This window comes from Sebastes fasciatus, chromosome 13 (genome assembly GCF_043250625.1).
Source record: "Sebastes fasciatus isolate fSebFas1 chromosome 13, fSebFas1.pri, whole genome shotgun sequence".
In the NCBI taxonomy this organism is placed as follows: Eukaryota; Metazoa; Chordata; class Actinopteri; order Perciformes; family Sebastidae; genus Sebastes; species Sebastes fasciatus.
In genome coordinates, this window is record NC_133807.1 from 19,309,442 (window position 1) to 19,333,478 (window position 24,037).

Here is a 24,037-nt window from a genome sequence, read left to right on the forward strand (position 1 = left end):
GCATTGCGCTGGAAGCCTAATATGTGCTGAAGCATATTCACCCAGAAACAAACATGAACGGTAATGCAAATCGAAGGTAATTTATTCCTGGAGGCTGTCAGGGTTTGTACTCCCACTCTGGAAGACAAGTTGTTTTTCTTTTTTTGTTTCACTTCTCTCATCTTGTCTGAATCAGACATTCTGTCTCCTCATCATTATATTACATTTCCTGATCATTTGTCACTGCTGCATGACAAATTGACTTGTTGTGAAAAACATGAGCAGAGTGAGGAAGCATCCATACATGTGGGACTTTATTTCCAGAGAAAAAGAGTGTGTGTGTTTTCTTCAGTTAGATCAGGATTGAGGAGGCCTCCCCCTCACTGGGGCTGTGACCGTCCCAGAGGACCTGCCCCAGCCTTCCCAGTTTTCCTGTGCCTTTGTCGGGAGTTTTCCACTGATCTCTTGGCCCAGCTGCATGGCTTCATTCTTCCTCCTTCCTCCCCCATCATCCTTGCTTTGACATCTCCAGCTCGGAGACCCTGGCTTCACCTCTGGGTGTTCCCCTGGGATCCCCCTCACTTCCGCAGAGCAGCCGATATCAGAGTCTTGGGACTCTCTAAAAGGAGTGACGTTACAATGAGCAGAAATTCAGTTATTTCACACTTATAATTCTGCATGCTTTTCATTTAAGCATTTCACATGTTCACATTCTGTTAAACCAGACAGGACGCTGATTTTCCCAAAGAGACACCTCAGGCAAAAAAAGCTCTGGTCAATTTTGAGATTTTGTTTCCGTAACATGTCATCTTTCAGATTAATGGAAAGAAAACATCCAAAATACACATTTAGGTGATTATTTTACTACACTTTATCTATTAGCGTCTGTTGATTTCTCCCAAATTCACCAAAAATTAGCATTAGATCATGCCTCATTTGCATATTTAAACATAGGTCCCCCTGGGTTCCCCCTCACTTCCTCAGAGCAGCCGATATCAGAGTCTTCTAAAAGAAGTGATGTTACACTGAGCAGAAATTCAGTCATTTCACCCTTTACTGTAAAATATTCAATTATTAAGGACCAATGAGATTAAATTATAAAAATAATTTGGCTGCTAATATGAACTAGTGCATCTAATTAGGCCTGCAACTAACAATTTTTTTCATCGTTGATTAATCCGTAGATTATTTTCTCAATTAATCGATAAATTGTTTGGTCTATAAAATGTCCGAAAATGGTGAAAAATGTCAATCAGTGTTTCCCAAAGCCCAAGATGACGTCCTCAAATGTCTTGTTTTGTCAACAACTCAAATATATTCAGTTTACTTTCATAGAGGAGCAAAGAAACCAGAAAAAAAAATCACATTTAAGAAGCTGGAATCAGAGAATTGGGACACTTTTTCTTAAAAACATACTCAAACCGATTAATCAATTATCAGAATAGTCGGCGATTAATTTGATAGCCGACAACTAATCGATTAATCGTTGCAGCTCATGTTACCAGTGTGAATTCAGTGCTATTCAAGCCACGTATTCACCATGTGCAGAGTAACAAATGGATCTGTGAACGTTCTTCATCATCTGAAGATTTGTCTGAGAACTGTCGTTTGAAAAGCAGTCATAGGAATGGCGCCGCCATGACGAGTGATTCTTACTTGCTCTGACACCCAAATCTCACCTCACATTTATCTGAATCATTGCTCCACAATCTACGCTGTTCACAGCCTCTGCCAAAATGCATTGTGACCCACATTTGTGTCCCGCCACAGTGACTGAGTAACCGTCAGACTCACAGATCTCTCCTGTGGAAATGTCAAACACACTGTTTGTGGAGTTAATTTTATTCCTTTAACTGTTTGAGCAGAGGGTTGTTGTAGTTGATATATGTGTCATTGATTTGTGTGCTCTTCCCACAAGCAGCGCTGGGAACTAGAGCACATACTGTAGCTGTGAATAATGTTGGTCAAACTACTTTATCTTCCATAAGTCATGCCCAATCAGATAAACTTTGTGCGTGTAATTCATTTTAATGATGCGTCTTCTGCTTCTCTTTCATCAACATATTTGCCAGATGAAAGAGATTCAAATATAGGAGCTTTATTAAAATGACCTAGTTGTTGTGTGTGAAAACAAAAAACGGTTCCCCCTTCCTCCAATCCAGAGGGGAACCTGAAGTCTAAATAGGTCTCTGCGGCTGTTGCTTTTGCAGAAATCAAATCAAATCCTCCTACCTGTGGCAGAATCAAGTTTCTACCGTCAAACCCAAAGAGAAAATCTGACTATGAGATGTGACACTAAATGTGTTTCGGTGCCGAAGGAGGCTGCTGGCTCGATTGATATTATTCCCTGTCCTTCACTTGACTGTGAACTCGGGTTGTGCACACCTACACACACACACGCACACACACTGCACACTCGTAGACACACATGCTCACCCGCCCGCCCACGTTGTGTGTACATATATTCGCAGCCTGCAGTGGTGAAAATCAATGCAGTCAATAATCTGTACTCTGGGCTGTAACAGGTCTGCAAACCCTTCAGGGAGAACTCGTTTGCTGAGGCATCTTAGTCATTTCAGTGTACGGTACGAGCGTGATTGATGTAGAAAAGAATGAAGTAGTAAAAGATTTAAATATTACATTGAATGATTAATATACTGTTCATGACTAGTCAATGTAAGCTGTCCTTTTTCATGCCATGGTATAGGTGCTGCGTATTTCTCTTGTAATACAGATTCACTTTAGAGAGATTTAGCAGCGGTTGTGGATGTGGAAGGCTGAGAGCTGATTTGAAAAGGGGTTTTCTAACTTGCTCAGTCCTTTTTGACCAATATTGAGAAAAGCAAATCTAAGTTTATTGTTAATTAATATAGTTTTATCCTAAGAAGTTACAATTTTAATCTTCAAATCCCAAAGAATTGAAGAGTTAATATTCACTGTAGTCACGAGTAATATGTTGGTTTGATTTTGAAGTGGACTGAGTGTGTTTTCCTCTAAAGTCCTTCGTCATCATCCTGGGGATCGATACAGTCGATTAATCAGTCGTTTTGGTCTTAAGACCCAGACACACCAGGCCGAAAATCAAAGAACTAGCGTTGACGAAGGCCGCCAGTTTGGTCGCCTCACGTCGCCTTTGTCTTGACCAAAAAGTTGCACTCGAACACACCGCAAAGACGACAGCCGACGGCCAACTACCACGTACGTTCTGCGCCTGCGTGAAAGGAAATAACTCCCCACACCAGCAGGTCGTGACAGTCTGCATTTGTCATTCAAAAAAGGGAAACCGGAAGACCGAGGACTGCAAATATTCAAACGGCCAGATTGCGTTGTGAAAATATCTGTGTGTTGGAATGATCAGATGAGATGAAGATGAAAAATGAGAAGAACCTTCTGTGTTTTTCCTCTTGACTTTACTCATTGGCTTGCTTTCCTCACTTCTGTTTCTCTTCTTGTGCACTGATTTGTTTAAGATGAACAGCCAATCAGAGTAATTTCTCTCACCAACGGGCACCGCCACCTATTCAACATGCTGAATCGGCTGAGAAACCTCTGACACGGGCAGAATAGAGCCGACGGTGCAGGACACACCGAAAAAACTAGGCAGACAGACGCCCAACGACGCCCAACCGTCGGCTTGATGTGTCACGGCCTTTAGTCAACCCAGATTTATTTAGCTTGATTAGTCATTTTTTGTGCTTTTTTCATGCTGAATAACTTATTTCCAAGAATTTTATGAGCACATCTCTTGTAAACACAGGATTTAAAGTGGCGCTTTTGTGTAATTCTTTGTGAAGAAACAGATCTGTCGATTAAATCAACTCATCGATTAGTCGACAAAAGCATATAAGTGTTAGTCGACCAAGAATTTCGCCTTTGTGGATTACTGTACCCTTTGAAGCTACATTTTAATGATATAATTTAATAAGAATTCAGTTTAACCAATCATTCCTTATCGCCTTCTGACGCCCCTTTAAGCGCCAACTTATAGGGATTGACTTTGTAGGGCTCTGTGTCATGAAAGACTAGACAGCCTCCATTCTCCTCTCTGCTTGAGTCCATGCTAATGTGGCTAATTCCCATTGTGCCAGAACTATAGGCCACACTTCATCTGCTCTCTTCAATAGACGTGTCAGCTTCAATGTCACACTACACTGAGATCTCACTATCTGGTGGGTGTCCGGCCTGACTCAAACAAGCCCTATTATTTTCTGCGTATAGTGACTTGCTGCTTCATCAATGGCCGTGGATGGGATGTATATGTTTACATGTGCAGTGTGGATGTGTTCCTGTGCATGTGAGCAAGCGTATGTTGTTTCCGTGGTTGTGTGGACCGGACACGGAGAATGCGCCTGGTCTGCAGTCTGTTTCCTGCCTTCGTGTGCACGTATACCCCTCCTCTCCTCTGCTCTGCACTTCCTTCCTTCCTTCCTCCCAGCACTCCTCCTCCTCCTCGGTAAAATAAGGTCCTCTCTCAGTGCTGGTGGTCTCCCACGGAGGATGTGAGATGACGGAGCTGATGGCTCTCCTTTTGTGAAGTATTTTTAATCCTGGTGATTGATTAGATCACAAAGATAGAACAGTTGTGACAGTAGCATGACGTACACGCCAATAGAAAGGCGAAGTCGCTCCCCTTCCGGTGGACCCCATGGGACCTTATTCCAGAAAGAATATGTTCAGTAGTCAACGGCAAGAGACAGATATTTTTTTTCATCCCGTATGAATTGCCCCATGAATCACACACGGTGATGTTTGTCAATTTAAAACATCATTTTGCAAGTCAAGAAAGTCGCAGTTTCTTGTAGTATCATTTAGTTTTGTGTGAAACCACTCGGTGAACTACATCTTTCGTCTCGCACAATATACATCACCAACACTAGCCAGCTAACTAACTTACTAACTTCCACGCACAAATAAAACGTTGGCTTCAGAGAGAGAGAGACATCACTACGCCACTTTTGGGTGTGTAGTCTTTCTAATTATGTATTTTCACAGTCTTATACTTCAACAGTTTTACAACAAACTGCGACTTTTTGACTTGCAAAATTATATTTTAAATTGACAAACATCATATATGTGAGTCATGGAGCAATTCAAACTGAAAAACAAAAAAATATTTATCTCTCACCGTTCATATTTTTTCTCGAAATAAGGTCCCATGGTGGTCCACTGGAAGGAGTGGGACTTCGCCTCTCTATACGACGTCTCTGCTAAGCCATAATGGAGTTAACTCGTCCTGCGCCTCACTCTGAGTAATTATCCCAACTGGGAATTTGCTTAGTGCACCACTTCCATTGATGGAGGAATGAAAACTTCAGCCTGCTCTTGCTTTTTTTGACTCCGATCCTGCTGCACAATGACCCTTGTTCAGTCCACATCAGGCCGCACAATGCAGCCTTTTGTAGGCCTGATTCAGGCTGATATCATGCTGGAAACTATTTAGATGGGGATCACATGTTGTTAGGGCACACTGTTTCTGAGATTCTCCTCTTACTCACTTAAAGAGAGAATGTCAAACCTCCCGTAGACAATGAGGTGATTGTTTGTACTCTCAGGACACTTTAGGGAGGACTGCAAGAAAGATGGCTCACTTCCTCTTTGTTGTCTGAAGCGCCTTCCCTTCGTAAGACATAAATCTGAGATGTTGCGTCAAACCAGGGCAGATCAAGGGGAGAGAAATAACCTTGTCAGCAAGACTGATGCTCACATCATTGATCTACTGATTATGGCGAGTAGTGCAAATCTTTGACAAGGACTGTACACCAAAACGATCATTTTGGTTTGGTTTGAAAACCGAGGTTTGAAAGTCAGGGCCTTAAAACAGTAGTTGCCAGTGGCAGCCATGATACATCCAGGGCGACAGCACAGGGCAGTGTCTAGAAGGGAACCCGCAAGTTGGGGAAACTCTTGCGAGATGGTTAAGATTATACATTGATCTTGAATAGTTAAGGTTAGGATAGGGCGTCGGGCAGCGAGTCTCGCAAGAGTTTTTGCAAGTTTTTGCAGATCTCAGATTTAGCAATTTGTGGGTTACCTTCTAGACACGACCACAGCACTGTTTTGGAGTGGTGAAGAATTAATTTACGGTTAAACAATTAAATTTTTTTTATTTTTTATGATATCAGATCGGTGCATAGACTGCCGTACTCGCTGCTACCTGATCACATATTTTGGGCAGTATCGGACGCATTTCCAATACTGTTATCAGTATCGGATCAACTCTGCTATAAAGTATTATACATTACATGGGTTAATGGCAAAGGCAGATGTGCAACTGCAGCCATATATTTATTCTGATGCTATAGCTGTTGGTTTTAAACATCTACCACAGTTCTCTGTTAGCCTCTGAGATGAGGTCAGGTCCTCTGGACGTATCACAGTCTTGTTGAATTTCATTAACTGTCCGTGTTTGTCATGCACATGCTCTCTTTGGCTCAGTGAGCAGCTGTACGGTCGGTTTCAGGGGCTGCTGGATTTCCCCACTCTGCGGTAGGCAGCTGGAGATACAGTAAGTTGAAGATAAGCTTCTGTACGGTAAACAAAAAGAGGTTTCAGGTCTGGCAGCTGGAGCCAAAAACGAACTGCTTATCAACTGCTTTATCCCAAAGCGGTGAAGGCCGTCTCACTGGGAGCTGATTCAACAGGGTGTTACCTGATCCGACTGAAGTGGTCATACAGTAGTCACACAACTCCCCAGTTATTGTGTATTAAGTTGTCTCGGCCTGGGAAGTATATATAGCCCACGCCGAGGGAGTTTTTAGCTTCTTCCTCAAGATTAGAGACACGACTACAGACTTAGACAGATTTACTAAGTGAGCCTTATTTTTCCACTGAGGTGAAGGCCGGCCGTTACTATCTGCTGTGAGCTGAAACAGGCCCGTTAACAATCCTGAGAACAGAAATGCTGTATAGCTAAGGAGACTCACGGCAGCTCCGGTAGCAAGTATGTAGTAAATAATTCACCTGCGCAGAATGACTAAATAATTCAAGTGCTGAATTAGCCATGCATGTAAAAAAAGTTTCACATGTGTATAGCAAGAAGGAAGAAAACTTTGTGCTAAGCAGAGCTGATAATATCAAGTTTGTCAACACACTGAGATTAAAGTAATTGTATATCTTGGTTTCCTGTGTACTCTTAACACATCTCTCCTCTCCGTCATATTGATTTCCTGTGCAGGATATTGCTGCACGTGGACAAGCAGGGTCTTGTGCTGATAAAATAACCAAGTGCAATTTTCTAGGACCTGCATTCGCCTGGCAATATATAAGGCTTTGTAGAGGAGGACGGGAAGCGGTGAAGGGCTGTACGATGGTGAATACAGATATGGCTTCTGGTGGAGATAAACGAACGCATCCAGTTCCATCAAACTAGTTTGACGTGCATGTCTTTTGAGAGGTGTAGTCACAGAAAAAAACAGCCTGGAGATCTGGAGCAGGATGTTTTTCATGCCGGTCTACAGTTTCATCCAGACTTACATTTGCAATTGAGAGCTATAAATACACCACATGCACACAGCCCGCTGTTAGGAGGCCATTTATACTTTCATGAGCTATTCATATCTCTGGCACTCGCTCCTGTCATTTAGTAAACACTGTTATGACAGTGAGGCAGCCTGGCAATGGACCCGATACAAATCTGTCACCCCCCAGACTGAAACCACTGAGAGTAAAAGGTTAAGTCTTCATTGTAAAACCCCACCAAGTGCTGACAGCCTGAGCTAAAGATCTGTGGAAAACATGGGAAAAGGCATGAAGGCTGCTCCACCCTTCTTGGCTGGGCATGCCGACCCTCAACCACCCACCTTGCAAGTCAAAGCAGCAGCAGCCCCGCCCGCCCACCATGCCTGCCCCTCAGATAGCTGTGACACTTGATCTCAGGGTCAGCTGCGACGGATATTTCTGCTGTCTCTCTCTCTCTCTCTCTGTGTTTTTTAATGTCGTAAGGTTTGGTGTGACAGCCTGTCACATGTCACTAGGGTCAATTCAGATGACTGCGGCTTTACTGGTGCTCGGTTGCACTTCACTCTCTGGCCTGCGGCGTTTTTTTTTTTGGTGGAGTATTTTCTTCCTTGTAAGCTGGGCAGAAAGAGATAGAGAGAAAGGCTTTAAGCCCGGACTGGGGACAGCTCCATTTTATTTTTGCTGAGGATTAATGTGTGTGGAAGCCATGTGTTAAAGTCACATGGTTTTCATTGCCGCCAGAGCAGCCAGGAATGAAGAGACACATTCAGGACTGCAACCAACGATTATTTTCATTGTTGATTAATTGATTAGTTGTTTGGTCTATAAAATGTCAGAAAATGGTGAAAAATGGCGATACGTTTTTCCCCAAAGTCCAAGGTGATGTCCTCAAATGTCTTGTATTGTCCACAACTCAAAGATATTCAGTTTACTGTCATAGAGGAGTAAAGAAACCAGAAAAAAAATCACATTTAAGAAACTGGAATCAGAGTTTTGACTTTTTTTTTGTAAAAAAAATGACTCAAACCGATTAATCGATTATCAAAATAGCTTAATTTAATAGTTGACAACTCATGGATTAATCGCTGCAGCATGCTTTATATCATAGATGTAACTCTGTATTTAAATCAACCTTCACATCTGGTTATGTCACCTGCCGTTAAAGTGTTCACTGTAGTATAACACGTTTATTTTTGTGCCTGTTTCTGTCTCGGTTTCTGTTCCCCTCACCCAAATGAAATATCAGTAGCTTTGTAGTTTTGTCAGCTTCTTAATTCAACCCCGGTCGGAAGCACGATGTGCTATATAAAGATCAAAAGCATAGTTCTGCAATTAATGCACAGATGGGCCTCAGATGCCGGTAGGAACCACACAAGTCACACGCCTGTAGTGTTATTAGGTGCTAATGATTAATGTTTAGATCGTGTGTCGGGGTGAATTGTCAGATCTGTTGCTTCTTCATATTGTTTCCCACATGCCTCCACCCATTCACTTAAATGACTATGTGGTCATGAGTTCCTGCTCGTCATTGTGAAATCCCATTTAAGAGAACTACAGCTACTGTACGGCAGCATTAAGTGTGTCTTTGCGTTGTGTGTGTTCTTATAGTGAGAAGAGGCTTTACCAAGAATGTTTCTAGTTAGTGAGAGAATAGCAGGGAGAGTGACCGTGCCTAGTTTCCCTTCATTGTTTCCAGCGTGGAGCCTTGCCTCCAGCATGGAGTGAAACATAAAAAAACAATGGATAGTAGGAGCATTTATAGTGAATGACTAACTGTTAGAGCATGGGGGAATACCAAACATAACCTGTTTGTGTCACTAGGTTTTCAGGAAGACAGTATCAGTATCTGATGATCTAAAACCTGTTTATGTTACACAGAATTGTAGCAACATCACTCGATATTAAATATGATTTAATATATTATTTAATATATTATTAGCTTGGTAGTAGATCAGAAACTGATTTATTTGCCAAGTACTGTAGTAGTGTAATAATCGCAAATTAGTCACATTTTGTATCTGTTCAAAATGTTCATTAAAGGGAGATTTGTGAAGTATTTAATACTCTTATCAACATGGGAGTGGACAAATATGCTTGCTTTATGCAAATGTATTTATATATTTAATATTGGAAATCAACACAAAACAATGACAAATATTGTCCAAAAACCCTCACAGGTAACAGGCCTTGACTATGACTCGCCCAAAACTGCATGTGATTATCATAAAGTGGGCATGTCTGTAAAGAGGAGACTCGTGGGTACCCATAGAACCCATTTTCATTCACATATCTTGAGGTCAAAGGTCAAGGTACCCCTTTGAAAATGACCATGCCAGTTTTTCCTCGCCAAAATTAAGTGTAGGTTTGGAGCGTTATTTAGCCTCTTTCTCGACAAGCTAGTATGACATGGTTGGTACCAATGGATTCCTTAGGTTTTTCTGCTTTCATTTGATGCCAGTATCTTCACTCTAGCTTTGAGCCTGCTCCAACCTCCAAAAGATCTGCGGCCAGTCGGATTTTTAAGAGGTTAATTAAATATCGCAAGTTGCGTTAAAGAAATGAGTGGTGTTTAAACAAATTTGCGTTAATACGTTATTATTGAGTTAACTTTGACACCCTGTATAGGGCTGTCAAAGTATATATATATACAGTAATATATATGTATATATATATATATATATATATGTATATACAGTGTGTGTATATATGTATATATATATATATATATATATATTGTGTTTGTGTGTAAAATGTGTAGATAACACTACAATAAAGATTTGAGCCAAAGTAGTCAGAAAGTTGACCTGTAGTGGACAAAGAAGCAGAAACAACATGCAGGAAGGGAAAGAGGATGAAAGAGGGAAAGAGGAACGAAGGCCTGGGGACAGGAAGCGCTGCAGCTCTCAAGAATGAGCTATCCGGCCTTCTCACAACCCAAATTAATGAGGTCATCCATCATGGCGCCCGCCCCGTGCATGTTAGTATACTACTGTCCACCCTGACTTTATAACCCCTGTAGGGAGCAAGCAGGGCGCTACTTGGCCAGCCACCTGAGGCTTTGTCAGCCTCTATGACACAGCTCTGTCATCCACCCTCAGCGTGGCTGCACCTCCTGCAGAGTAGCGCAGAGCAGTAGAGTACACACAGTACCCGGAAACCAGCCAGCTCCTGTCCATAATGGTTAGACTTCATGTGGTTTCCTTCTCTGCCATTTCAGCTTGGTTCAGTGCAGCCAGAGATCGTGAGGAATGTGGGTATGGCATGCACTGGGATTCAAAATGGCCTCGGATAGAGAAGACTTCAAAAATGTACAAATATTTCACAAGACTCTCTTAGAAATTCATAAATTCTTTAAGGTAGAGTCATGTGTACATTGTAGATTATATGTGTTCAGTTTAAAAGAACTCTGTCCATCATTTCTCATGTACAATAGGGACTGAAGCTTTTAAACTAGGCATCTGCAGAAAAGATGACAGATTCAATATAAAAGAGGCCACGGCCAGATTACTATTTTATTTATGATGAATGTGAAACAGGAGGGCAATGCTCTCTGCGCATATTTGAAGCGTGAAAGCAGTCGGAGAAAACGTTATGTTGCGCACAATGAACAAGCACAAAATAAAGCAGTAGCACAGCCCCCACTCTCACTCTGCTTTTGTCTTTTTTGTTTCTTTACTCTGGCTTAAATGTGTTCAAGGTGGCACTTAAGAGCTCCATCCACTGAGCCAGTCATCTGTTTGACTTTAAGCCTCACCTGTGGCAGCTGTTGTCACAAACCACTGCCTTTTTTCTCTCTGCACGACTGGAGACCATTACCAAGTGATTATATTAAACAATGGCATGGAAAGCGTCATTGGGCTTGAGTTTGTATGCAGACAGTAATACAATAGATCGCAGCTCCCCAGACGGAGACAGAGAGAGCTGGTTATGCCTGTCAACTCCAGTCATTATGGCCGGCTGGACGTCCCTGCACCTGGAGAGACGTCAGCTTGTCCTCTGTGTTTTATCCGTCCGTCCCTGCCTAATGGAGAGAAGAGGTAGCCAATGTCAGCCCCAGAATTAAAAAACAATCCGTGCAGGGTTGTCTTGGGTCTTGTGTAAATGAGTAGGAAGTGTTAGTTTCTCACAAGGAGCAAAATGACGGCAGGAAGCCAACCATGCGAGGCGCTTTGCAAAGTAATGGGCGTGGGTGTTTTTTCCCTCTTTTAGATGTGAATCGTGAAGTAAAAACAAATCATTTTTGAGACACTTGATTAAATCATCGTGGTCAAAAGAATGTGAGTTGAAATCAGTGCTGGGAATGTAAACACTGTAGGAAACTATTACACGCTTTGAATTGTTGCCATGCGACATCTCAACCAGAAAAAAAGCGCAATCGCCTTGAGAGTAAGATAAGACGTTGTGGGGCATTCGCTAAGCAGTTAGTCATGTTGAATGAACTCAATAGTCTTGTCTCGGTGAGCCATTACTTTACAACTGATTTTTTTTTTAACCGGCAGACTTGACCATGAACAGATAACACGCGGTGTCAAGGGAAGGCTAATCCTCCAGTCTGGATAATTGCCAAACACAAAATTCAATCAACTCTCCTTCCCTCAAGGATATTTCTCCTTCTGAAGGACTCTCTGCCTATGAAGACTGGTCTTTCTCAGCCTTGAGTCCTGCCCTCTCTCTGCGCAGTGATTTCATATCACTCGATTGGAGAGATGACTGACATTTTGAGAAATGAGTCGGCGGCTGAGCAGTGCCAACTGTTCCAGCTAAACTTCTCCTGAGACACGAGTCGCAGGCCCATGCCAGTTTAGCTGCCGTGTTGACTTTGGAGGAGGACGAGAGAGAAAGAGGAAGGCAGACTTCCAGGGCAGTTGGCTTGGCTGTCTGATGAACGTTGGAGGTTTACCTTGGGCTGGGACCAAATTCTCTTACAACCCACCGATCAGTGGGCTAATGGAAATCCATGACAAATTGCTGCATAGCTGCATTAATGCATCAAGTTTGGCTGGCATCATCTGCAAAACTATCTTTTAGGGCTGTCAACGTTAATACGTTAATGCGATAAGGCAAATTTGTTTTAACGGCACTAATTTCTTTGACACATTAACGCAAATGATCTTCCGGCGGTGTACCGGGTTCACTTTTAAAGCCATAGTGAGATACTGGCATCAGGTGAAACTAGAAAAACCTAAAGAATACATTTGTACCAACCATGTCATACTAGCTCGTTGCGAAGGAGGTTAAATAACGCTCCAAACGTATGCTAAATTTTAGCGAGGAAAAACTGGCATGGCCATTTTCAAAGGGGTCCCTTGACCTCTGACCTCAAGATATGTGAATGAAAATGGGCTCTATGGGTACCCACGAGTCTCCCCTTTAAAGACATGCCCACTTTATGATAATCACATGCTGTTTGGGGCAAGTCATAGTCAAGTCAGCACACTGACACACTGACAGCTGTTGTTGCCTGTTGGGCTGCAGTTTGCCATGTTATGATTTGAGCATATTTTTATGCTAAATGCAGTACCTGTGAGGGTTTCTGGACAATATTTGTCATTGTTTTGTGTTGTTAATTGATGTCCAATAATAAATATATACATACATTTAGCATATTTGCCCACTCCCATGTTGACAAGAGTATTAAATACTTGACAAATCTTCTTTTAAGGTGCATTTTGAACAGGAAAACAATGTGCGATTAATATCGATTCAATATTTTAATTGATTGACAGCGCTGCTATTTTTACATGTCTATGTGTTGAGGTCAATTTGGCACGATCAGAAAACAGTTTTTGCTGCTGTGTGAGATACAGATGTTTAGTACTCACTGTCATTTAAAGCTGTGAGAAGTTTCAGCCGCCCTCTCACTTCATTTACATAGTTTGAATGTTTTTGAAAGTCTGTCTGTGTGGGTTTGAGCTGGCATGCAAGTAGACAGCAAGCATAAAGAAACTATGAAGCTGTAATTGCTTGTAAATGGCAATCACTCACACAGAGACCACATGCATGTGAGGACGAGGGGAGCGGGAGACAGTAGGCAGAGCAAAAAGCCTAAAGCAGGGGGAGAAGTGCACAGCAGGAACAATTAGAGTTTGCTTCCGCCGTCCCTCCTTCGTTCTCTGGAGGCAGAGCTGCATCAACGCAGCATTCAGGGCAAACAGGAGCCAAAGCTTAAGCAATCAAACAATGTTTAGCATGGAGGAAAATTAGGTTCCCTCGCTGTCTGCTCTCAGTTTGTTTCAATCTGCAACCCTGAAGCTGATGCTCCCTCCCTTCACTGATCTGCTCTAGATCAGGAGCCCCGCTGTTTGGACTAATGGTGAAAGTAATTAAATGTCGGGTGTTCTGGCCTGCGGCAACAGAGAGGGCTGTTTGTGCGCAAGCTGAGATACAGGATTTGCAGTGATGATGCTTCTCCGTGCATTTACAGGCAGACGACTTTGCAGTCTGTCTTTAGTAACACAAAAAAAAGTAGAGCAGAGTGAAGCCGGATGTGTCAAAATTAGGGCTGTCAATTGATTAAATTAATTGATCGTGATTTTTTTTCTATCTGTTCAAAATGAACATTAAAGGGAGATTTGTAGTAGTAGTATTAAATATGCTTATCAACATGGGAGTGGGCAAACATTGACTTGACTATGACTTGCCCCAAACTGCATGTGAGTTTGGAGTGTGATTTACCCGCTTTCCCGAAAAGTTAATATGACATGGTTGGCACCTATGGATTCCTTAGGTTTTCTATTTTTATAAGATGCTATAGTATCTTCACTCTAGCTTTAAGACTAAGCCTGCTACAACCTAAAAATCACAAGTTGCCTTAATGCGTTAAAGACATTAGTGGTATTAAAACAAATTTGCGTAAACACGTTATTATCACGTTAACTGTGACAGCCTCAGTCACAATATATCACTTTGCACTCTGTTTACGGGTCCTCATCCACCAATCATCTCTCTGCTTCTCACTCGGCATTCTGACTCTACACCAGCCGACTGTGGTCCAGTCTGCCCTGCTAATCTGGTATCACAGTCCAGACAATGTCACTGGAGGTCAGACAACATTCAATGCAAAAGCCTAATAAACCTTCCAGACTGACAGTGAATGAAAGATGAAACCCCACTGTAACAACTTACTGCTGTCTTATAAACATCCCATCTAGTTTTCCTGCCTCTTGTAGCACGCTTAGTAACTTTATTGCGGTAGAAATGTCAGCGTATGATATAATAAATACAGTGTTACTGTTCTTCTGGGAACTGGTGGATTGAGAAGTATCTGTCAGCGAGAGCTAGACCGTGTTTAAATATTAACACATTGGTGATGACCCCTGCTGCCCTCAGTCTGAGGTTTTCCTTCCGTCTCTGCTGAGATCCACACTTCCCATCATCACTTGGGCTAAAACAGAAGCCTGTGGTGCGTTGAAATGGCAATGGGAAGCAGATGTGGCCACTAGAAGCAGTGGACTTTTTCTTTCTGGGATCTGTAACAAGAGAAGTGAGGACGTGACCTGCTGGAAGCTCGAAGCTGACCTGATGCGACATCAAGACTGAGTGATGCCATCTCGTGAAAGAAACAGAACTAATTTAAGGACGGGAAAGGGATTCTTCAAATTCATTTGGTTTTGTAACAGCTCCGTAGCTTTCGTAAGTTTTCATTTTGCAGAAAGGCCGTCCTTATTTTGTACATTCCTCACGTCTGCAGAGTGAGAGATTGCTTTTAATCAATGACGAAGGCGTAACTGTGCATACACACATTTCTGTGGGTTACTGCTTTACCATTTGAAGTGCAAATGATGCCTGTGTAGTGTGTAATGTTAAGGGGTAAAGGAGCAGTTTTCTGTGGGAATCATGGGAATTAAGTAAATGACAGGAAATGAAGCACCCGGCCCAGAGTAGTGAGGTTAGAAACGGTGGGACAATAAAACGAGAGCCTGGCGATAACAAGGCTGCAGCTACAGGCAGGCTGTCTGATGCTGAGGTTTACTGTGCACCTCCTCTGCTCCACAGGCCTCGTCGTGGGAATGCATACGTAGTCATTAGTCTCTGATAGATGCCTGCTGGATGCAGAGCAACTTTTAACCGCAAAGAAGGATTCAGTTTGATTTTTAACTGTAGAATTATGGGATTATTTTTAAGGCTGCAAACTCCCCCACTCTCCAGCACACATATTTATTGCTTTTTTTTTTTTTTAAATGGCTCTGAACTGTTTTGGGTTAGGGGTAAACAGCTGTAGGCTGTTCTCTGTGGTTTCTCCTTCACTATCTAATGAACAGAAATATGTGAACGCCCATGCCTGAATCAAATAAGGGGCCTTAGCACCCTCTTGTGAAACAATTTTGCAGCACAAAATTATTTTGACCATCATGTTTATAAGTGCAAATAATACCCTTAAAGGACCAGTGTGTAACGATTAGGGGGATCTATTGGCAGCAATGGCATATAGTATTAATAAGTATATTTTTCTTTAGTGTATATTACTCGTTCCCATCGCCAACACTCACTTCCCTCATATACACACACACTCCTCGCACTGGCTATGCTCCAAATGACCTACGCTACTCTTACAACAACTGATTCTAGAGAGGGACATTCACATTTTCGCGTCGGCCACTGTAGCTCTCCAACGCGGTTGGCACACGGGAGAAGCTTCTTCAGTTGGTTGCAATCTCACCTCACCGCTAGATACCACCAGATCCTACACACTGTTCCTTTACACTCTGATTATCAGAATCAGAAATACTTTATTGATCCCTGGGTGAAATTGGGACGTTACTTATATAAAAGCATTAAGAAAAATAGAAATAAAGGGGTATGTAACATATAAAGTATGCACATATGCTACAAAATATAACACAATATATGTGGATAAATATGAATAAATAATACAAATATTAAATAAGAAATAGAAGTATGTACAAAATGTGCATCAAAGACATATAACCACAGTGTAAATAAGTAAATAAATATGCTGAGAAGAGGGATCTATTAAGTGTTTTAAATATAAATGCAAGACTAGTATACTATAAATAAGAACTAAAAAAGAAATGTACAGTATACATGCAGTATTAATGACTGCATATATAATAGGTATTGCGCAATCGAATCATTGTACAATGTATTGTATAGTTTATGTAAGGGATAATGTACAGCGAGCCGGTCATTGTTGTGAAATAAACCCCGACAGGGCGATGTGGACCCCGACAGAGGGGTTTATTTCACAACATTGAACCGCTAGCTGTACATTATCCTGCTTATTATACGGCTACTTACTTTTAAAAAATCAATAATATGACACAAAAATGGTCCGCCAGAGTCCGATATCAGAACTGCGGCCATAGCAACCATCTGTTATACATAGCAACGGTCTGTTATAAAGAAATAACAGACCGTAGAACGTTGTGATTGACCAATCATCACAACAAAGCTGTGTAATAAGTATATTAATTATGTGTTATTACTGTAATGTGATTCATTGAGCCTCATAATAATGTCATCTTCTCTTTCTCTGTCTGTGTAGCTGGCAGGCCTGGGGTGGGACAGAGAACATGGCTGAACCACGGCGGGAGAGCACCAGCAGCCTGCAGAGGAAGAAGCCTCCCTGGCTCAGACTGGACATTCCCACGGCTCAGATGTCGCTAGATGAGCCGCCCACTTTTGTTCAGGTGTTTTTTTCTCGCTGAATCCCCTTCTTGTTTTTTTTGTCATTTGTTTTTTTCATGACTTGTGTTCACACTTGCATCCTTTCCTGTGTAGCCGGTGAAGAGGCAGGGGTTCCTGCGCAGTATCAGCATGCCGGTGGAAACCTCTCACCTCCAGTCGCCGCCCCGCGACCTCTTTGACAACCGGCGGCATGTCTTACAACGCCAGTCATCCATCACTCAGACCATAAAGAGGTAAACGCAGCATTAATGTCTTGATATAAGTGGGTTGTAGCATGCTTCAAGATTAGAATATGAGTTTGCAGATTATAGGATGAAATGCTACAGTATGTAATATAAGCAGCACATGCTTATATAAGATTCATGAGTTAAATGTAGGATGTTAGCAGCCTGAGTCCCATGGCATGTAAAAAAATAACTTTTCCATTTAACTACAGTATTTCTGCTTTCCTTTTTTCCAAATTGCATGACTGCTTCTGTCATCTGCCTGGTTATAACCTTCCTAATGTCGTAAATCTCAATGAAAACCTTAAAGTCTTAACCTAACAGTCTGCTTTGCTCTTTCTCTGCATGATGGCTACAGCACTGTCCAGCTGCACTTTTCCTTCTCACTGCCTGTTGTTGTCTTTTCTCTTTCCTCCTCCTTCCTTCTGTCCCTTCTCGCCACCTCGCGGCCCTGCTCTGCCTGGTCACAGCAGCAGAAGGGTGCACTTTGAGCGGATTAACACGGTTCCTATTAAGGGGCAGCGGGCTGCTCGCCGCAGCATCAGGAAGCACCACTCGCTCTCCAGAACCCTGCTCAGGTACGGCAGGACGTCCCTCACAAGACTGCAAGTGTTAGGGTCAGGTGTGTGCTGTATACTCACTTATTCACTATGAGGAAATAAGTGAGTATACTGTGTATATGTTTAGCTCACAGTGATAATTCTGACATGATTTTTCCAATGTTACTTTAAACTTTCATATTTTTATTTGAGCTGTCAATCGATTAAAATAGTTAATCGTGAATAATCGCAAATGACTCACACATTTTTGTATTTGTTCAAAATGCACCTTAAAGGGGAGACTTGTGGGTACCCAGATAACCCATTTTCACTCACATATCTTGAGGTCAGAGGTCAAGGGACCCCTTTGAAAATGGCGGTGTCAGTTTTTCCTCGCCAAAATTTTGCGTAGATTTGGAGCATTATTTACCCTCTTTTGCAACAAGCTGGTATGACATGGTACCAATGAATTCCTTAGGTTTTCTAGCTTCATATGATGCCAGTATCTTCACTCAAGCTTTAAAACTGAGCCCGCTACAACCTAAAAATCACAAGTTGCGTTAATGCATTAAAGAAATGAGTGGCATTAAAAACGTTTTTGCATTGACCTGTTATTATCACGTTAACTTTGACCGCCCTAATCTTTATTCACTTTACACGTTACAAGATTCATTCAGTCACCAGCTGTTGCAGCTGTGAGCCATACAAAAATATTTTTAAATGAGCCACAAGAGGAACTGAAACCAAAAGCTCAAAGTCATTTTCCTGTTACCAAATTCATCTTTATTCAGAGTTGCAGTAATTACCCAGCCGGGCAGTGAGCAGGCTACACCAAATGTTGCTTCCTGGGGAAAGAGAGCTGCTCGTGGTTTGATCTGCGCTCACCGCTGCGTTTAGCGCACATTGTCAGGGCACGCTGCACCCAAAGTAGGGCTTAGCTCGATGCAGCAAAAAGTCGTCGTGGCGCGCCGCAAGCCATTGGAAATAATAGGTTTAAGAGCGCAGTGGTGTCGTTGTTTTGTTGTGTCTGAAAGGACCTTCAGTGAGTGAGAGAAGGAGAGGGAAATGGAGAGAGTAGGAAAAAGAAATAGGCCTACTCGAGTGAATGAATGAAAACTGACAATGCCAGAGATTCACACAAGTTCACACCAGAGAGGCCAGTTACTCTGTATTCGTTCCTGAGAATTAGAAGTTGCATTGCCGTAAAATAAAGCAGCTGTTGCAGTGTATAATTAAAATAACTTTGCAATTTTCATTCTTTATAAGTCAGAATGCAGGAAACAAAGTCTTCAAATCTTTAACCCCCAGACCCCCCAGCTTTGGTTTTGAAATCCTCCCTATTTTTGAGGTCTCAAGGTTGGCAAGTAGGCTCGAGAGCAGAGGACCAGACAACCAGCAAAACATATTCACTGACGAAAAAAGTGAAAAATAGACTTTAACCAAACTTCACTGAACATTCACTCTGCAGCTGGTAATTAGAGTAGAAACAGCGAGCTTGCCTGAACTTTTCCTTTGAAGAATGTTTCCACTTCCTCTTCCTGCCCTCGGGGTGCAATAACGTTGTTTGCTCTGGTACTTATTAGGCTTCAACTTCAACAACGTGATTGCATGTATATTCATCAACGTTCGCTGGAATTGGAGTGGAGTAGGACACAATTAAAACTCCCCGTTCTCTGTTAATTGGATTTGCCGTCGGCTTGTGTCAATTAAGATTAGAGAAATCTGAATAAGTTGGACTTTATTTGCAGTAAATCCCTCTCTTGCTCTCTCTTTCTTTGAACATATAGACTTTGTGACTCTCCTACATGCATTTGATCTGTGTGTACTTGTCTTTTCCTGGTGTGTCTGGACATAAACATGCCCAGACTTGCTCCCTCTACTCTGCCTATTACTTGCACTATTCTATTCTACATCCCGGGAAGTGCAGTCTTATCAGTCCTACACGTTTGTCGACCCATTCCTGCATATACATGGCTCATTAATGAGTGCCTCTACACCTCAAGTTCCACCATGCCAGATAGCATTTAATCTGTCTGTGAGAAATGAAGCATGTGTGCAAGTTTTGTGAAAGGTCAGTGTTTGTGGTGTTAGGGGAACAGCGGACTGGTTTGGGGTCAGTAAGGACGGCGACGCCACGCAGAAATGGCAGAGGAAAAGCCTGCGCCACTGCAGCCTCCGTTACGGAAAGCTGAAACCACAGGTGATCCGAGAGATGGATCTGCCCAGCCAGGACAACATCTCCTTAACCAGCACGGAGACGCCGCCTCCTCTCTACGTCCCCTCCTCACAATATGGCATGCAAAAGGTAAAGTGGGTTGCTTTGCTTAAATGCTATTCTTATTTGAATCCATTTTTAATGAAAATATGTCATGCACATGGTGGAAAATCATGTGCTTTAACTTTAAAAAAAAGAAACAAATTAGAGACTGATGTTCTTGAATATATCACTGGGACATCAACTTGGCACACAGGTGCATTATGGACAGACACTCTCCTTAGTTTGAGCCTGTCTCTTGAGTTAAATGTGTTAAATGTGTTGAATGTCTCTTGATAATTCATATGGTTTAGCTCTTTCTAACTACCACTTGTTGAACCTGTTGGTCTCCAGATTGTGGACCCGTTGGCGCGAGGACGAGCCTTCCGTATGGTGGAGGAGGTGGATGGCTACAGCGTGCCTCAGACCCCCATCACCCCTGGAGCCGCGTCGCTTTGTTCCTTCACCAGCTCCCGCTCAGGTCTCAACCGACTGCCTCGTCGACGTAAGAGGGAGTCTGTGGCGAAGATGAGCTTCAGGGCCGCGGCAGCGCTGGTCAAGGCGAGTGAGAGGGATGAGATCCACTGAACAGATTAAATACAGATAGTTATACTTGCAAATATACCATGTATAATAAATAAACAGGAAAATAAATAATATGTGTACAAAAACACTGTACATGTTCCTTTCTGTATGTTATTGGACCTTATTGGTATTGTTTTACTTACTTACTGTGTGTGTGTGTGTTTCTCAGGGGCGCTCAATACGGGACAGCACTCTAAGACGGACCCAAAGACGCAGCTTCACCCCTGCCAGCTTCATGGAGGAGGACATGGTCGACTTTCCTGATGAACTGGACACATCTTTCTTTGCCAGAGTAAGACGGGGAAAAACAACAATGTTGTTGTGTTACTGTGTAACCTGTGAATAATAATTCTCCTTTTAAAAACCCATGGGATCACAATTTGTTGCACCTCTACTCATTGTTTTCTTTCCACAATGTGTTTTTTCTAGGATATTCTGATGCAGGAGGAGTTGTCCACGTACGCAGACGAGGTGTTTGAGTCGCCGTCTGAGGCGGACATGAAAGAGGCAGAGCCCAGTGGCAAGAAGGATGAGACGGAGCTGACAGGCAGCGCCCTTGACAAGACAGAGCTGGAGAGAAGTCATCTCATGCTGTAAGTTACTGCACTGTGGCCTCAGTGTTAGTCATTCAGATACCAATGTTTTTAAAATAATGATTAACACGATCCATGTTACTGGAAAAACAGTTCTCACAGTGAGATTTTCACATCAGCTCTGTTGATAACCAATCTGACAAAACTATGATTTTGGGCTATTTTGCTTCCATAACATGTCATCTTTCAGACAAGTGGAAAGAAAACATCCGAAATACACATTTAGGTGTTTATTTTACTACTTTGTCTATTTGAGTCCGTAGATTTCTCATAAATTCAGCAAAAGTTGGTCTTAGATAATGTCTCGTTTGCATATTTTAAAATATAATTTCAGAAAACTTGTAATACAAAAAAGAATTGTGTTAATGTAAGTAATCAACTGGGGAAGTTTCATGGTTATCTATTAGTTAAATGTTTTACCCTATTCACCTGGGCTGTCTGCAAAATGTAGTACATTTTACAATACATATCTTTAAAGGCCGATTTCTCAAAATTAGGTTTTTCTCATACTAAATCTCCACTTCAATACACCACACTTCATTCCTATCTATATTCTGAAGGTTTTTACAGAGGGATTGTTCATATATCATTCATGGCCTGATTTATACAGCATTTTATACATAAAAACATGGCGGAAATTGATTTTTTATGGCTGTTGACAATATTTTCTGATTCATGGAGTGATAAAAAGAGATACCCAAAGTTCCCTCTGTAAAAATCTTTGACTCTATGTAATATGTCAACAACATGAAACAACAGTTTTGAACCTTGCTTTATCCAATGTTCACATTTATATTCTGGAAATAATATTTATGCAAAGTTGCACATATTTGATAACATAATGCATAATTTTCATATTTAAACTTAACATTTCAGAAAACTTGTAATACAAAAAATAATTGTCTTAATGTAAGTAATCAACTGGAGAAGTTTCATGGTGATATCTATTAGTTAATTTGTTTTACCCTATTCACCTGGCGTGTCTCCCCTTCATAGTAATGCAGAGTCGTTTCCTCTGTTAACTCTTCCAGACCTCTGGAGCGAGGGTGGCGTAAAGCCAAAGAAGGAACTCCAGGACCACCAAAGGTGCCCTTGCGGCAGGAGGTGGTGAGTGTTACCGGGCAGCGGCGTGGCCAGCGCATCGTTGTACCTGTCAAGAAGCTTTTTGCCCGAGAGAAGAGGCCTTATGGACTGGGCATGGTAGGGAAGCTCACAAACCGCACCTACCGCAAGCGCATTGACAGCTACGTCAAGAGGCAGATAGAGGACATGGATGACCACAGGTACTGCACCTCTTCACAGACCTGACTAATCAGCGCTTTCTCTCTGCTTCTCTCAGTGGATGACAGTGATGGATGATGAGCGCTGCTGTTCTTTTTTTAACATACACACTCTCGATCTCCTCCAGGCCTTTTTTTACATACTGGATCACCGTTGTCCATTTGCTCATCACTATCCTGGCTGTATGCACCTATGGTATTGCACCAGTGGGCTTTTCCCAGCATGAGACAGTTGATTCTGTGAGTAACGGCTCAGTTGTGACGATTTGTTAACACACTTTAACAATATTTTCATCTCATATTGATTGTTCTCTTTTTGTGATTTCTTCCGATTTAGATTTTAAGAAACAAAGCTGTGTATGAAAATGTCAAGTATGTGCAGCAGGAGAACTTTTGGATCGGGCCGGGGTCGGTGAGCGCTCTTCTTTTGATAGAAGATCAAGAATACAAGAAATAAATCCTGTGTATATGTCTTTAAATAAACACTACATTTTAGATGTTTTTTTTTCCCTTTATCTCTGTATTGTTAGGAAGCTCTGATCCACTTGGGGGCCAAATACTCTCCATGCATGCGGCAGGACAAACAGGTGCATGATCTTATCAGGGACAAGAGAGCTATCGAACGCAACTCTGCCTGCTGTGTGCGTAACGATCGCTCCGGCTGCGTCCAAACCTCAGAGGAGGAATGCTCGGTCTGTAAACAAACCCAGTTCTTCTTCGTGTTATTCAACCTTTATAATTCAATACAGATAGAAGCTGTGGGAACGTCTAACCCTTTCTTTTGTGCTTTTATTTCTAGAGTACTCTAGCTGATTGGGTAAAGTGGCCGAAGCATTCCAGCACACCCCAGTTACATGGTAAAGACAGACAGTACGGCTCCGTGTGCCATCAGGACCCCAGGTAAGATTCACTAGTAGTTCTTTCATTGCACACAGTATTTAAAACGGTAAATATAATGTGTGCATATTGTTTGTCTCATTACAGGATATGTCTAGAGCCTGCCTCAGTATCTCCTCATGAATGGCCTGATGACATCAGCAAGTGGCCAGTGAGTGCAGTAAAACCTGTCTGGTATTTAGGCATGAAGAGGGAGATTATGATCAGCCACATATGATCTGACTTTGATGAAATGGTTGTGGGAATTAAATATCTTTGTTACAGTATTTGAAAATATCACATTTTTAGCTAAAGGGGAACTTCATGTTATTCCTGTGGTCTAAGACAGTCCAAAAATATATCACATTTTAGCACTGATGAAGATTTAGAACTAAATCGCTGCTACAAAAACTAAAAAACTCTGCTTTTGCTTTTAGATTTGTACCAGGTACAACACAGGGAACCACACCAACCTGCCTCATATAGACTGTACCATCACAGGCCGACCATGCTGCATTGGAACCAAAGGGAGGTGAGGAGAGCTGATGTACCTACAGTATGATGAACCATATCCTGGACTAGTGAAAAAAAACACATGATA

At 42.1% G+C, this 24,037-nt stretch overlaps 1 protein-coding gene across 4 annotated transcripts in view; it reads left to right on the forward strand.

Moving 5' to 3' along the window:
• Nucleotides 1-24,037, forward strand: part of rhbdf1a (rhomboid 5 homolog 1a (Drosophila)) — a 35,513-nt gene that overhangs the window by 7,168 nt on the left and 4,308 nt on the right. For 2 of the 4 annotated variants that reach the window (XM_074657427.1, XM_074657428.1), the window contains exons 2-15: nt 16,943-17,087; nt 17,179-17,318; nt 17,780-17,887; nt 19,940-20,153; nt 20,457-20,663; nt 20,857-20,979; nt 21,117-21,280; nt 22,312-22,563; nt 22,689-22,800; nt 22,898-22,972; nt 23,091-23,252; nt 23,360-23,460; nt 23,545-23,608; nt 23,874-23,968. In XM_074657427.1, coding sequence (XP_074513528.1) covers nt 16,971-17,087; nt 17,179-17,318; nt 17,780-17,887; nt 19,940-20,153; nt 20,457-20,663; nt 20,857-20,979; nt 21,117-21,280; nt 22,312-22,563; nt 22,689-22,800; nt 22,898-22,972; nt 23,091-23,252; nt 23,360-23,460; nt 23,545-23,608; nt 23,874-23,968 — 1,934 coding nt within the window. In that variant the 5' untranslated portion in view covers nt 16,943-16,970. The remainder of the gene's footprint in view (nt 1-16,942; nt 17,088-17,178; nt 17,319-17,779; nt 17,888-19,939; nt 20,154-20,456; nt 20,664-20,856; nt 20,980-21,116; nt 21,281-22,311; nt 22,564-22,688; nt 22,801-22,897; nt 22,973-23,090; nt 23,253-23,359; nt 23,461-23,544; nt 23,609-23,873; nt 23,969-24,037) is intronic. The other 2 variants (XM_074657429.1, XM_074657430.1) reach the window with 2 other exon arrangements.